General features: G+C 38.5%; 1 protein-coding gene across 1 annotated transcript in view; it reads left to right on the top strand.

Annotated features, from left to right (window-relative positions):
• The window catches only part of chm (CHM Rab escort protein), an 89,119-nt gene that overhangs the window by 14,470 nt on the left and 59,322 nt on the right, over window positions 1–15,327 (top strand). The window contains exon 2 of the mRNA XM_088925758.1: window positions 8,809–8,875. Within this exon, the coding sequence (XP_088781884.1) occupies window positions 8,809–8,875 (67 nt within the window). The remainder of the gene's footprint in view (window positions 1–8,808; window positions 8,876–15,327) is intronic.

The following is a 15,327-nucleotide window of genomic DNA, read 5'->3' as shown; positions in this document are numbered from 1 at the left end:
TGGCAGCATTGATGCACAGACCTGATCAGCCTCAGACAGATTGCTGTGAGATATTACATTGCTTATCTTGTGCAGCTGCACCCAGCCAACAAAGGACAGCTGATCACTGTTGCTTCCTGTTGATGGCATTATCGATTGGATCCACAGGTCAGCCATCAGACTCAGATCAATAGAAAACGCTAGCTACAGAAAGACCCCTCTATTGCTTTCTTGAAGTTGTGTTGTTGTAATCTCAGCAATGTTATCTTATTGGAAGAACTGACACTTCTAGATCACCTTGCAGGGATAGAGAGATTGGCTTAAACAATGCAGCATTCAGCATAACATTCACCCACCACAAAAACTAAATGCATTTTTTTTTGCTTGGGCTGATGCTGATTTTAGCTGTCTGTGTGGATGTTATCTCTGAATGGCCTGCTAGTATGCAGGCTACAGTCTGCAGCCATTCTACCATGGATTAAATCTTCCTGGAATCTCTCATGCTTTTTTAGCCAGTATAGTCTCAAAACAATGGCTGTGATGGTCCTGGCCAGTATGGTTATTCTCTGCCTTTCAGGACAAGGTCTTTCCCCAACAGAACCAGTTCCCGGATTTCTTTGAACGAGCCTGCTGATTGTAGAAGGAGAACCATGTTGTTCTTAGAGTGTCGTCTCCCACAGACAGGCTGCCTTCAGTCATACTAGTTTTAACCATCTTTATTACTCAAGCTTTCCCTGGTCAGATCTCTCTCCATTGTGTTAATTAAAATTATTTTTTAATAAAGTTATACAAATTCTAAAACAATTTTAGCAATCTTTATTTGACCCCAAACATTGAGTACCTTGCATGTTTATGAAACTACTTGACTTTTATCCTTAAGAAATAAAAGGTTATTCTTGTATTTAAACTAACATATTTTTGTTATATCCCAAGGACCAATGCTACTAATGAAAATCAACAAACCCATATATTCACTATTTAATGTGTGAATAACACTATGGGCCCAGTGAATTATTGATGTCAAATGTGGAATGTTCTTTCAATGTAACATACAGGTGTAACATGGGAAATACAACTGGGCTGCACAGTGGCATGGCTTATGAAACATGCATCAGAGGACACAAGTGGAAACTACTTGAAGGTGCATTTAAGAGCAGGAACAGGAGGCACTTCTTTACCCAGAGGCATGTGGGAGTGTGGAACAAGCTACCCAGCCATGTGCCTTAGGTTGAAACTTTGGCTTCATTCAGGAAAACAGCTAGATAAGATCCTTGGATCCATTAACTACCGAACAAGGGTTGAATGACCACCATTGTTATTCTTTGTGGGGTTTGAATGTGCCCTGAGCTTCTGGGGTGTGCTTTGAGTTGTGTGATCCTTTCCAGAAATAGGCAGCTCTCTGACAGATAGATGGTGGAATATATTTGAGGATGAAGTAGCAATAAGGGAGAGGAATGTGCTTTTGGTTCTTTTCAGAAAGTTCTCCTTGGTCAGTGGTCTCTTAGATCAATTCTGTAATCTTCTTTAAAGTACTGTTTGTGTTTAAGACAATTCAAGTTGAATATTAAATTCTAGCATAAAAAAGGTTTAGAACAAGATAATATGACTGAATTGCGTCAGATTGTTCTGTTGAGCTTTTCTTTTGTGTAGGTTCTGGGAATGAATAAATGAAATTTGCACAGTTGACTGTATTTATAAAACTTCTGTTTGTGTTAACAAGCAAATGTAGGTCTGTTTAATGAGCTAAATAACATCCACTCGCTTGAAGAGACTGATAAAGACTCTCTTTCCACCCGCTACGTTACTTATGATACACGTCTATGATGACACTCACTAGATGATGCTTTTATTTCATCTGTGTTCTATCTCCTCTCTGCAAAATGCAGGTGTTATGTGGAAGAGACCACAGAAACTACAAACAACAGTGTTGTTGTGTACCTTGACCACATTCCTTAGGTAGGCCTAAGTGTCAATGAAGGAGAACGTCAAATAATTAAATGTGCAGTTACAAGTTTGACTTTTGGAACCATTCATACCTGTACCAACAAGACTTTCAAGACTTTCTTGATAAACCAAGGCACTAAAGGGCGTTTTCAGATGCTGCATTTTTATTTTTAGACTGCTTTGCATATTCAGTACAGTAATTGCCATCTTGTATTTTTCTGCACAAACTGCATGGCACCAAAATATCCTAGGGCCACAGCCCTGAGTTCACTTTGCTCCTGTCTTGAATGAGAAATCAGGGTGAAAAATGTTCTTCAGAATAAATTACTTTTTAGTGTGGTGTAAAGCCATTTATTTTGGCATTTATATTTTGTTGAGGCTTTATATACAGTGTGTGTTAGACCTGAGTCATCATTACCTGTGATAATGATAGTTAAAATGCATGTACTATAATGGGTGAAATGCTATGATATTGCTGTGGACTGTACACTGCCATTACAGATATAATTGGTCAGAATGGAAAATTGCAATGTATTTCTCTGAGAATTAGATCTTGACACTCATTACTTGTAGTCTAGTTCATACAAAGCCTGACATGAGTCCTGAAATGAAGCAGTTGTGAAGTGAGTGAGCTGTACCATTAGCTGCCAGAATCTCAGAACGTAGAGTGCAGCCTTCCCTTAATAGAGAAGCAATAAAATCTGTGACATCTTGTATGAGTACTTCTGGTGTTTTGTTAATGTAACAATCCATCTCCCCGTGTTCTCAAGTGCTGTTGGATTAAATGGCTTCCATTAGCAATTACAGTAATATGGAACACTGTCAATGACTGCTTTATGTGGTTGATGCCGTTTTTTTTAACTTTAGACACAGTTGCACAGGATTTACTATCTTAGCGGAGCAGCTTGTTAAGTATTGTTAGGCTGATGCATTGCGTTTCTGCAGGCTCCTCTCTGCTGCAAACATTTAATGCTGCACTTCTCCTTCAGGTTGCTATGCAAAATAAATAAAAGTGGACAAATTAGCTATAGCTGTGCTCCCTTTGCAAATAAAAATGATGGCAAATATAGATTCATGGCCTTTATAAAAGGATAGAATTTTAAAAATCACGACGGCGGTTTATTAAACGAGAATTTTCCTAAAAGCTGGTTTTCTACCATGCTTCCACCCTGCTTTACACTTGTTACACGTGACTGTGAAACTCGTTGAAGTTGTGTACGTTATGCCCTTTGTTTTGAAATACAATCTGATTAGTTGTGTTATTCATATTCACATAAAATCTCAGCCAGCTGATGTTACTCTCTCCTCCATTAGTTTACAGTATTAAGTGCCAGGTTTGCCCTTTTCCTTTTTTATTCTCCAATACAGTGTGTTATCATTCTCTTCTGCTTGAGGCCAAGGAGCTCAAGTACCTCTTTTTTAAACAATTAACTGCGTTTTTCTAAGACAAAAGCGAATAGAGGTTGGATCCCCATGGTTGATGCCTATACTACAGTTTTGTTCCGTTTAAAAATGGAGGGTTAAAATCTTTTGACCTACTTCCTGTTGTGTTATAAATGTAGTTTTTCTCGTAAGTGCAGATCAATAGGTTACCGTTGTTTACCATACAGTTTAGACAGTTTACAGTATTCACATCTAAAGCGAATTCAGCACTGCATCTCCCATCTGGAGCTGGAGGTTTAGCACAAGAACAGAAACAAGCCCAATTTCTGTGTCAGAAAACACAAAAGAAAACTCCATTAACATTTGCTGAAGTCCTCCAGACTCAAGAGGCCTCTTAAACTATATCTGTCTCTTCACAGTCGTTGAGATCATTAGCATTAATGTCAACCCTCAATCCACTGATTTTGCTGTTTGATTTGTTAGCTCGTTAAGCTCTCACCTTGCGTGGTGAGGCTGGCAACGACTGCCACTTCCCAGATCCTACAAAATTTTAAAGTAATTTTCTTTTGAGCTGTGTGGACTCAGCTTAAGCCAATTCATTTCCATTACTATCCGAGCTGATTTTTTTTAAATAAGCATCGAAAAAGGTAGAGTCTTTTAAAATAATGTAGTTCTCTGACACACCTCTCAGGTTTTCCAGCTGTGGTATGGACAATCATCAGGCAGCTGTGCAAGAAGAACAAAATGCTTTTTTTTCATCTTTGCTGATGCATTGGCACCTACCCTAAGCAATCACATTAGCACAGATGACCTGTTCACTTTGCAGCCTGTGTGCCGTGTAACCACAATCCCAGTTTACTTGTCAGCTTTTTTTGTGGCCTGGCATTAGATGATCATTTTATTTACGTGCGTCCCAGCAGTATTTAACAAAGTAGTTTATTGTGAACATAAAAATATCAAGTCCCTGGAAAAAAAAATAGCTAAGGAAGGCTCTATCACAATGTCTTATTTCGTGAGTTCATGATAATTTTAAATGATAAAGTTTAAATTATAAGAGCAAAAAAAGAAAAAACTTTAAAATGAAACAACTTTCCCTCAAATCCCACTCATGGGGCACCTCTCCTCCCTAATGTCTAACCGTTGTTGTGACAGAAGCTGCATGTTGTCCACAGCACAACTACAAAGCTCAATCCCTCCTACCTAAAGACCATGGGCCGCAAGAAAACTCCATGTTAATCAGGAATCTTAAATTCTTAACTATATCCTGACCTGAGCTTGTGTCTTCAGGTTTTTGTTCCAAAGTGACTAGTCAATTAAGCAATAATTAAGTCAATTAAGAATAACTAATTAGTCTCCCAATTAGACGTAGGATTTTTCTTCAGGACTTTTACGGCCGATTACACAAGATATTCGCTTCATTAAGGGTACAGTTACCTATCAGCCACCTTGGAGCCTGGTAAGGAGTATTTACAATTATGTAGCTAATTAAATAATTAGATCTACTTTGAGAAGACAGGCCAGGAGCCAGTGATGCCAGAGGAGGGAGAGAAGCGTCTTCGTGCATAGCGGCAGCATCTTTTTAGCTGCAGTGAGCTCAGCTGGCCGGATCTGTTTCTGCCACTGCCAGAGGCCAGGATTAGAATTAAAATATTTCACCTAGTGTAGCATTAGGCGGTACTATTACATCTGCTCATCCTGATGTTTTGACATGGGGTGGAGAATGCTTTGAGGGTGGAGCATTAATTGCAAAGATGATATTGGACTACAGTAGAAAACATTATTAACAAAAAAACAAACGCGATGACTCATCACTACACATTAGATCTCAGCCCATGAGACAGCATTTGGTGTCAAATTGATGTGTGATTTCGCCAGAATGCTTTTTTGTCATCATTTTGATGGCAGAGATCTTGCAGAAATGAGTTTAATGCTGGAAGTGGTGGTGTTTGTACTATTAGTTGCCACTTTCTTCTTGTCCAAGTTCCACATTAGTGCCCTGGTTTGGTGGCAAGCGGCTGTAAAAATCTGTTTTCAGTTTTACATCTATACACATAAATGGATGCGTGTATATTCTATTACAAACATAGCTGGCATGGTCTGCAATTCTTTTCAATGAAGGAGCCCCTAAAATGCTTTTTCCATGTATAAGCTAGAGGTTCTGAGTGCTTAATATGGTCTTAAGGTATTGTTTGAAAACGTGAAGGTGCTGACCCTGGTATCCTGACTGAATTCTAAGTCAGGTTTTCTCAATCTGGCCTCTGCCATCTTAACTTTCCCATTCAGTTTAATTGGTCATTGAATTCCTTTCTTACCAATCTTAAGTGCTGTGTACTTTTATTCAAGCTGCAGTTAAATGACTGCATCCTCTCTTAATATGCTGTGTTTCAGTGGGAAAGTAATATGAATACAGAAGTGGCCTCCTCCCAGTTGTGCCCTTGCTCATACTCTTATCTGCCATCTTCCTGCTTTGTGAAAAGCACTGTGGGGTGATAAGCACTACAATACATTAATGGAAGATGTTTTTTTTTTTACAAAGCCACAGGTGCTAGTATCATATAGCTGTGCTGGTGTCTGAATTCGCCTTTTGCTTAATCGTACTTCTTTAAAAACACGTGAAACACAGCCGCAAAAAAACACAAGGGAAACGTTTTAGTCTCTTTAAAAGAAGACAATGTCATCAAAATGAGGGTGGCATTTAGAGAGGCTTTTGTGATTAACCTCAGCCAGAGTAAATTATGGTTATGGTTACAATTTAACAGACATTTGTTTCACCATATACATGCGTTTAATTATCTTTGTCTTTCAGAGGCTTATAGTCCCTGGCTGCAGTGCTGGGGAAGCATGTTTGCCCTGCTTGCTCCATGTTTTTGATCCTATATCATTAAGGAATAAAATAAAAGCCCCTGCCCTTTTGTGTCCTGTGAGCTGCAGCTGTCCGTGCCTGGCTATTAACCTAACAATGAATGTGAGCTCTCCGAGTGAAGTGTCTTCGCTTGCCGGCACTCAGCTAAAGGGCTGAGCTTGTTTCCTTTGATGCTGTCCAACAGCTTACCCTGGCTATAAATAACACATGAAATGACTTTCAAGGTAGAGAGATAGAATCCATTTTGGAATGTTCTATGAAATGAAGAGTGATTTATGATTTCATACAATTCCTGCTGAAAGCATTTCAGGCTTTGCTCGGTCATCAAAGTCCTGCCAACCCAATCTATTATTTATTGTATAGTATGTCTAGTGCCGAGTGAGTATTTTATGGTGGGTAATGTTTGTCTTTAGCAAACATGATGTGGAAAAATCAATATCAGATACAATAAACAGCATTAGGGGATTATTTACACTTTTCAACATTTTCAAAATTGTGCACAGAGATAGAAATAACCTTTTTTTTTTCCCAGGGACTTGATTGAGATAGGGCAGAGTCTGCAGTCAATCAATTATTAATCACGTTTTTGCCACTAGGTGCTGTGTCTGGACCAGCGAGGTAGACCTGCCGCTGTGATGTATCACAGCACGAAGCCGTGTGACATGCGAGGTTACAGCGAATGACATGATGTCTATCATATCTCAAGCTGCACATCTAGTTCTGTCTCACTTTCTCTAAGAAAGCATACGGCAGTTCTGCTGGTGCGGTCGACTTTCAGAGCGGATGAAGGTGTCGGTCTCCGCAGGTTTTGTTTCTTAATTTTATAGCCACCTCAGAAGACTTGCGGAGGCAGGCGAGTCTTATTTTTTTTACCGAGACGCAACTGCTTCAGCTAATTTCTTTTGTTTCTGACCTTGGATGTCATTTTAAAAGCAGGGCATTGTTTCTAGTGTTTTTTAGGCATGGATTGTGGATGAAAGTGCAAGGCCAGGTGAAGGTGAAATGATGAGAACAGTTGAGACAGGACTCTTTTAACTTTTTCCACTTTTTGGATGTTTTTCTTTTTAAGTACCATCCCCATCTTGAATTGTCAATTGTTATTCAGCTCCATTCCCCATCGTAGGCCTCATGCAGAAGTGACATCTTTCCAAAATGTGCACTGTTAGCTTTTAACACTACAGTTATGGTGCAAGCTGACAGATGCTTGAAAAACACAAGGCTCCATGTAAGACGGGAAAACCAGGACACCCGATACTGGAGTGAGCCCACCCAAACATGGTCACATTTGAGTTATTTAGCTCATATCCAACACTGTGGTCTGTGGACTTTACATTCCTATGTGTCCTGCAGATTCATTTTTCACTGGTCGACCCACTTATTTGCCCCACACACAGCTGACGTTAATAAAAATGATTGAATATTACATAATCTCATTTTCCTCATTGGTGCTCTTGTCCCATTTTGTGCATACTTTTTGTGTGCCTTTTGATATGCAATAGTAAAACAGACTTGAGTCTTATTTATTTCCCTTAATTTGAATTTTACCAATATTTAAAACTTGTCCTCAAGCATGCTTTGCACCATGTGGAGAACTTGGATTGGTGCATATAATGCCCTCTCTCTGGCAGTCATCTGCCTTAGTACAGGTGTTCCCTGGGGTCCGTGTTATTACTCTTGGGTTGTAGTGCAATCGCATGAAACATAACTGGCCAGAGTGGTGGCACTGTGGCTAAGGATCTGTGCCTGTGACCGAATGGTTGCCGGTTCAAATCCCGCGGCCGGCAGAGGAATCCTACTCTGTTGGGCCCCTGAGCAAGGCCCTTAACCCCAACTGCTCCAGGGGCGCTGTACAATGGCTGACCCTGTGCTCTGACCCCAAGCTTCTCTCCCTGTCTGTTCGTCTGTGTCTCATGGAGAGCAGGCTGGGGTATGCTTACAATGTGTGCACACTCAAGGAAATCGGTAATATTGTATTGACCAAAAGCAGACTAGATTGGAACAGCAAATGTAGGTGATTATTTGTGAGCTCCTAAGTGTTATACAGTCTACCCAATACCATCTCCTGTTCATCCTTTCTCCGAAAACCTCTGATGTGCTGATGCCTTCTGCAGGCTATGTTGTATTTCACTGGGTCTTCCATATTTGTGTGTGCTGATATTAGTGTACTGTAGCTGCCAGTATTGTTTACAAAAGTAAAAATGTACAAACCCACAAATCTTTTTTTGACCGTTATGGACGTTTTTCAAAAATATATTTTCCTTTGTGGAACGCGTCTCAGATTTCATATGCAAAACGCAACTGCTATATTTCAATTATATTATAATTTGTAGGGAAAAATATGCTGTGAAACTTTGGTTGCTCGTTTACTCTCAGTTGCCAAAAAACAAACCATGTTGTTCTTCCATGATTTTTTTGCCTTTCAGTTCACATCGTCATTGCTTAAAAGTAATAAACTGCAGACTGCTGCACAATATGCAGATCTGCAAAAAATGAAAAGTCCAGCTTTTAAATGCACTTATCTTTCCTGGTCAAATCAGTTCTAACTTGGCCTCCCTCCCTCCCCCAAAAAAACACAGTCCACATAATCGCAATGTAATTTCATGCAGCTTGATTGTGTAAAATGTCTTTATTTATTTCAGGTCTTCCAGAGTCCGTCATTGCCGCTGCGTGCTCCAGAATCGGTCAGCGGGTTTTGCATCTTGACAGGTATGCATGTTTATTTACAGGACAATTAGAACATATCCAGGATGGCACAGTGGTTAACATTGCAGACTTGCAGTGCTGGGGCCCTGGGTTAAGTTCTGGACTTGGGGTGCATATGTCGTGTGGATAGTTTCACAAGAATCAGACAAAGGTTTAAGCATCGCTTGTTCTAGATAAAACTGCAAAAAAAAAACAACCACCCATAATGTACTTCTTTGCGGCTCTGTTTGCCCAAATCATATATTCACAACGTGAAATCTAGAACATAATATTACGTAACCAAAATCCGCAATATGGAAACAGAACCTGTGTAATTGTTGATAGATGATGTACTCGTAACATTTTTTCAAGACGAACTACAACATTTAAAAAATGACTTGTATGTACTTGATATCTCTAATCAATCCACGGGTCCCAGCACGAAACGAAACTAAAACGCATACCGTTTCGCGCTTCTTATTAGTTGCTCAAAAGTAATTTGACCGTATGAAATGCATAATATAAACCTAGAAACATATACGTGAGTAGTACTTAAGCACTGTAGTATCTGTGTTAAGACATCAGGATGTCTTCTATCTTCTTCAGGATGAATAAAGTGGGCCTATTTATCTATCAATCATATTTAAATAACTAGTGTTCTGTACCGTGGAACCCCTAAAAGTACCACACTTGTACCATACAACAGTAGTACCTGATGTCTCAGTGGCTTTCAAAATTAAATTATGCAATAAATAACCACATGTAAGACTCTGATGCTTAAAATGTTTAGGGAGAAAGTGGAATACTGGTGTGTATTTTTTCTTTAAACTACCAATACCAGCCATATACAGTCTGTAACGTAGGGATTTCTATACGTCTTTATTTAGTGTTTACATTAGTGACAAAGGCTAAACGTTTAGCTTCAGTAACGTGTACATATCTCCCCTTTTTATAAAACGACATGGTTGAAAACTGTTCCAGAGCCACTGTTGTTTCATCAGTGAAAAGTACATCATGAAATGCCTCTCCCTGTTCAATCCACTGGAAAAAAGAAAAGGAGCATAAAGCTTCTGATGGTCATAAACGATATTCATTTAGGAGCAGCATCAGAGGTATGTTTTTAACTGCACTGCATTGGAGAGAATACCATAGTGTGTTTTTTTTTACTCCCTGGCGGAAACTGGCTTCCAGAAGAATCAGTATGGCTCAGAGATTAAATAAAACTTCACTCGCACCAAACAAATGTATATTTCTAAATATCACAACATGATCGAATTTAAGTCATTTTAATAACAATGAATAGTCACCTATGCGTTACAATATAAACATTTATATTGATTTAAATCGCGTTTAAATCACCTTTATTTAAAACCCATAAATAAAGCTGATACTGTTTAGACTTCCAATTATTTAAAACTGTATTAAAGCAGCACGATACACAATGCAACGTAAATCGCTATCTTTGTCTTCTGTGTAATAATGTTCACCTCTCTGTCCAGCAAATTTACAGGTTAAAAATAATACTGTTAGGCTGGGAAAACGATTTTTCTCCCCCCCCCCCCCCCTCAAAAACCCAGTAAGTACAGTACTTACTAGTTAAAGGCTAGGCTCCCGACTACGGCGAAAGGAACCCTTCTTTCATTAGAATACAATGAACATATTTTAGCCCTGAATGAATAAATAGCAAACATGGTTTACATAAAAGACATTTTTCCAAGAAAGTTTAGCCTTTGTCACTAATGAAACCACTAAATAAAGACATAAATATAAAAATCTTAAGATTTTTAAAATGCATGACTTTGCTAAAATTTATTTGAAAATAAAAACAATTACAACCGCCAGGGGAGAGAGAGAACAGGGGAGGGATGTTGGTTTTGCATAAGGGGCGGGGCTATGGAAATTAGGTCTGTTTGGGAATGTGTAGTTACATGTTCTGGCTGTTTGTGAATTATCGTTGTTGAGTATGGAGTGTTGAGGTATTGATTTTGTGTAATGCTTTATGTTGAAAATTGAGGTGGATTTTGTTTATGATAAACAGGATAAACTGGGATGGGAGGAAGGTTTGGTTTTGCATAAGGGGCGGGATTATGATAATTGGAGGACTTTGCGAGAGTAAAATGGTTTGATATATTTGATTTTGTATTGTGGTTGTTATCTATGTTTTTGGTTGGTATTATGTTTATATGGTTGTTTTTGTTGGTTGGTTGTTATTATGGTTATTAATAATACGATCTATAGTTGAAATCTGAGCCTAAATAAAAAGAAAAAGCAAGTGATTAGGTTTATGAGCAATCTAATTACTTATTCGTTTAAAACGCTATATAAAATAAAGTTTATTATTAATTTGCTGCACAGAGCGGTGAATATTATTATGCATAAGACAAAGATAACGATCCTGATCAGTTTAGAAATCTGTGTACGCTGTAAGGTTTTTACTTCTTAAACTTTTAAAATACACGTTTTGAATAGAAAGAAATCCTCTTCCTGTTACAGTATGTATAGCAAACTAGCACGTCTTTTTTCTCCAATCAGAGGGGTGTCAGATGGTGTCAGCCAATCACCATTCTGCGTTGGGTAGCAACGGGTGACTGTTCTCAGGCGGAAGATGTAAACAGCTTAATGTTCGTGTTAAATAATTTTTTAAAATTCAATTAAACGGGCACAGTTAAGACATTAAATATACATATACATACTGTATACAGTACAGTTTGCATACGGTAATATGTTACGCGATTAAAAAATAAATAAATAAATAAAACTGGAAGGTTCAGCACCAGCTGGATTCGAGCACACAACCTGCCCGTTGGTAGGCACGCACCTAGACCAGTCGGCTACAGTCAGCTCGCATGAGCAGGCAGGCGAAACAGCCCTACACAGCCCTGCCGCAGTACACGGATATAATCATACCGTTATTAAATTCTTGAGATACGCGATTCCATATTATATTCCCTTTTAATCAAATTCTAAAAGTATGCTTGTTGACTCCGGTATCACGTTAGTTAAAGACTTCGAAGCTTACAATGTTTAGGGAGAAATGGAATACCGGTGTGTATTTTTCCTTGTGATATTTTAAGCTCTAGTTGAATGATAGGTGTCGCATTTTAAATCATTTTCGTAGTTAGAAATTATGAAACGCCCTGTTAAAAGCAAGGAAGTTTTTATGCCCGTTGAAGTAAAACAAAATGCCTGACAAAGTATGGCTTGGACAGATTCCAAGTGCTTGTACAAATGTGCTAAAGAAATTATACTTTGAGTATACAGCTTGTCCAAAGTCATCCATTATTAATACTATTAGTAATATCTTCGGTAAAGGCTTTGATGCATAAATATTTCTGATAAAGGTAGGTTGTGTACTTTTGTCCAACTGAGCAATCTTGCTTTCATAAAATATACCAACATTTTAATGACTGAAGATTAACATGCTGTAATACACTGTTCAAAATTAAAGGCTCAAATGCTGTACATGAGAGGTTAAGCTCCCCCTGGCGGTTTTACAAGGTGACGCCGGATAGTTTCCGGCAGAGCGTCAAATGACGCGCGATTAACCACGTCACACTGCGTGACACTGCGTGATGCCGCGACACGCCCACCGGGGTATGCCGCAAAATAACGCACGCATTTTGAATGGCTGCATCTGTAGCTTCTGGGAAAATTGTCCCTGGTGTGAGTGCGAGCATGTTTGTGTCTGTGTGTGCCATGTGATGGACTGGCATACTTTTGAGGGTGTACACCCCCTTAAGCCCATGCTTGCCAGGGTAGGCTACAGTTTCCCTGCAACCCTGAATTGGATGGTGTGGTTATGCATTATGTCTTCGGAGAGAAGATATCCTCACACAAATGTTATGTCCCATTTCTCATCTGCCCAAAATTAGTTGCTCTCTTAGACTTACTTTGCCCGGGTGAAAACTAGGTTGTCTAAAACTAGAGATAACTACAGTCTGTGATGTGAAACTATTCTGTTATTCATTGATTTCTTTTGAGCACTGAACATTGGTATTGATGTACATGTCTTTACACTCAACAGTTCTAATGTTTCTGAGGGTGCAATGGTCTAAGATGTCAAAAAGCATCAATTTAAAAAAACATAATTGATCCAATATTTAGAATGTTGTTAAAAGAGGAGGTTTTTTTAACCACAGGCAATAACTCCCAAACAAGCATACTTAGAATGGTTCTCAATGGTTAAAGCTTAGGCACCACATTAATAAAAGCTCTTCACCCGTCTCAATTTGTCATTCAGTTTCATAAACAGTTGAAAACGGAGACCTTTACAAAATAAATTATCACAGCCTTAACAGACTTCTGAAGGACACAGTTGCCCACATATCTTTTAAGTGTAGATTCCAGAGAGGGCCTTGTCTAAGACATTGAGAATGCAGTTTGTTTTTAACTGCTTAGTATGATACAAAATTCATTTTGAATTCTCACAAGGTTTTCTCTTAGCTTTATGGGGCATTCCTGGTTCGTGCAATAAGGGAAGAGGCTCTTTGACTCTCAGCTTCTTGTTTGATAGAGTTATTACTAAGAGCTGCATCAGTACTCTGATGCAGTCTGATTCTGACCATGCTGTATCTGCTGTTGGCTCACAGTATGCAAGCAGGGGAATAGTTTTAATGGCGCATTTCAGAGGCCATGTATTTTTAAGAGCTTTCTAAACTTAAAGACAAAAAATAATAAATAATAATCAAGTTCAGCATTTAAGTAAAATGTAGAATTTGGAATTTGTAAAATGGAACCTTTTGTAGAAGGAATATTATGCTTAGCTACGACTTGTATTATTATAAATATGGTTTTCTGGATACTTGCTTTGGCCTGCTTCCAAAATTATTTGATAAAACACCTGTGCCTTTTGAGGTTCTTCACCGGCAATTTAGGAATAGAACAGTCCTGGTTCTGTAAGTACAATTAAAATGTGTGTTCACATTTCAAAAACAAATTCAAAGCATGTTGCGTTCCTTCACTGCTGATAAATGATCAAATTCTTTTATGAAGATATGATGCCTTTTGATATCTAAAACATCTGCGTTCTTTCTATGTTGTTGTTGTTGTTGTTGTTGTTTTCCAGATCATATTAGTGTTCTTACTGTTTTACTAACTTCTTTGCTTCTTCCAAAATGATACCATTGTCTAAATTTCTGTACAGCTTAGTACAATATGCATTTAAATAGTCTTCTTTCCATTTTCAAGTATAATGCTTTAGTGAGTTTGTTCTTCTGCTTCTGGTTCTGACATTCCTGAATGGAGTGGTGTGTTAACAGAAAATATGCAAACATTCAGGTGTGGGATATGGGTATTTATTCTACAACCTTAGATGAACTGAGGCCACCTGAATTGTCAGTCATTACTTAACACATCTTTGGCTGAAAACACAGCTTCCAAGCCTAACCTATAGCCAGCTAAGGGTCTTTCTGTTTTTGCTTTTGGATTTTTTTCCCCACTCTTCCTTGCAGAACTCTTGTAGCTCACAAGTACTCTTAGGTCTTCATGGATACACCGCATGTTGGAGATATCCCCACAGATTCTCAATAATATTCGAAGTCTGAGGGCTGTGAAGGCCATTCCATGATGAGGTCGAAGGAAGGGTTTCTGACAACTCTCTCATGCAGATCATTTCTGTGAAAGCAACACTGTACCATGGACCTGTGGACAACTACTCCAGTTTCAACTAAACTTTTCTGCAGGTCCTTTGCAGTGATCTGTGGGTTCCTGACCAGTTTTCAATCAGTTCTATCAGAACTCTTGAGTTTTTTCTTCCAGATCTTGCCTTGATTTCCACAGGAGCTTTTAACTTCCATTTCTTAATGATGTTTCTGATGGCTGAAATTGCAAGCTGGAAGCATTTTATAGCCCTCTCCTGCTTTATAAGAGTGAATTATCTTTAAAGTTATCAGACAGCTGTTTAGAGGAGCCCATGGTTGTTGAAAACAGGCAGAATAACAGTCACAACCTGAGAGGGTAGAAGGGTCAGCGTATATATTCAACCCTGGGGTTGTCTTCACCTCACTTAGTTTAATGCCTAACGAGTCAATCAAGTTTTGGGGCCTTTGAAAAACATGAATTAAAAAACAGTAGAAATGAATCAACTGGAAGAGTGCCCAAACTTTTGCACATGCCCGATTCACTTTACTTTTTTTGATCTGTTAAAATCGGCAAATAAATAGTAATTTTGTAGTATAATTTGTAGAAAGATGTTGACTTAATTTTGTACCCAGTAGAGGATGTCACCTTCTGTTCACTTAGAGATTCGTTAAAACAGTTGGACAACTTGAATCTTTTGCACACAGCTTTATGTGTCATTTAAAAGGTATATATGTTAGACGTTTCTGGTAATTTTTTTTCAGTAACATGCAGTAATACACACCTAAAATTAGAATAAGGGTAGTTCTATATGATTAAACTTAAAATTTAGTATTTGGCTTACATTTGCACCACATCTACTGTAACATTGCTGAGAATGACAATAATATGTAATTTAT

This window comes from Atractosteus spatula, chromosome 9 (genome assembly GCF_055471065.1).
Source record: "Atractosteus spatula isolate fAtrSpa1 chromosome 9, fAtrSpa1.hap1, whole genome shotgun sequence".
NCBI lineage: Eukaryota > Metazoa > Chordata > Actinopteri > Semionotiformes > Lepisosteidae > Atractosteus > Atractosteus spatula.
The sequence above is the reverse complement of the archived record's forward strand: the minus strand, read 5'-3'. Positions and strand labels throughout refer to the sequence as shown.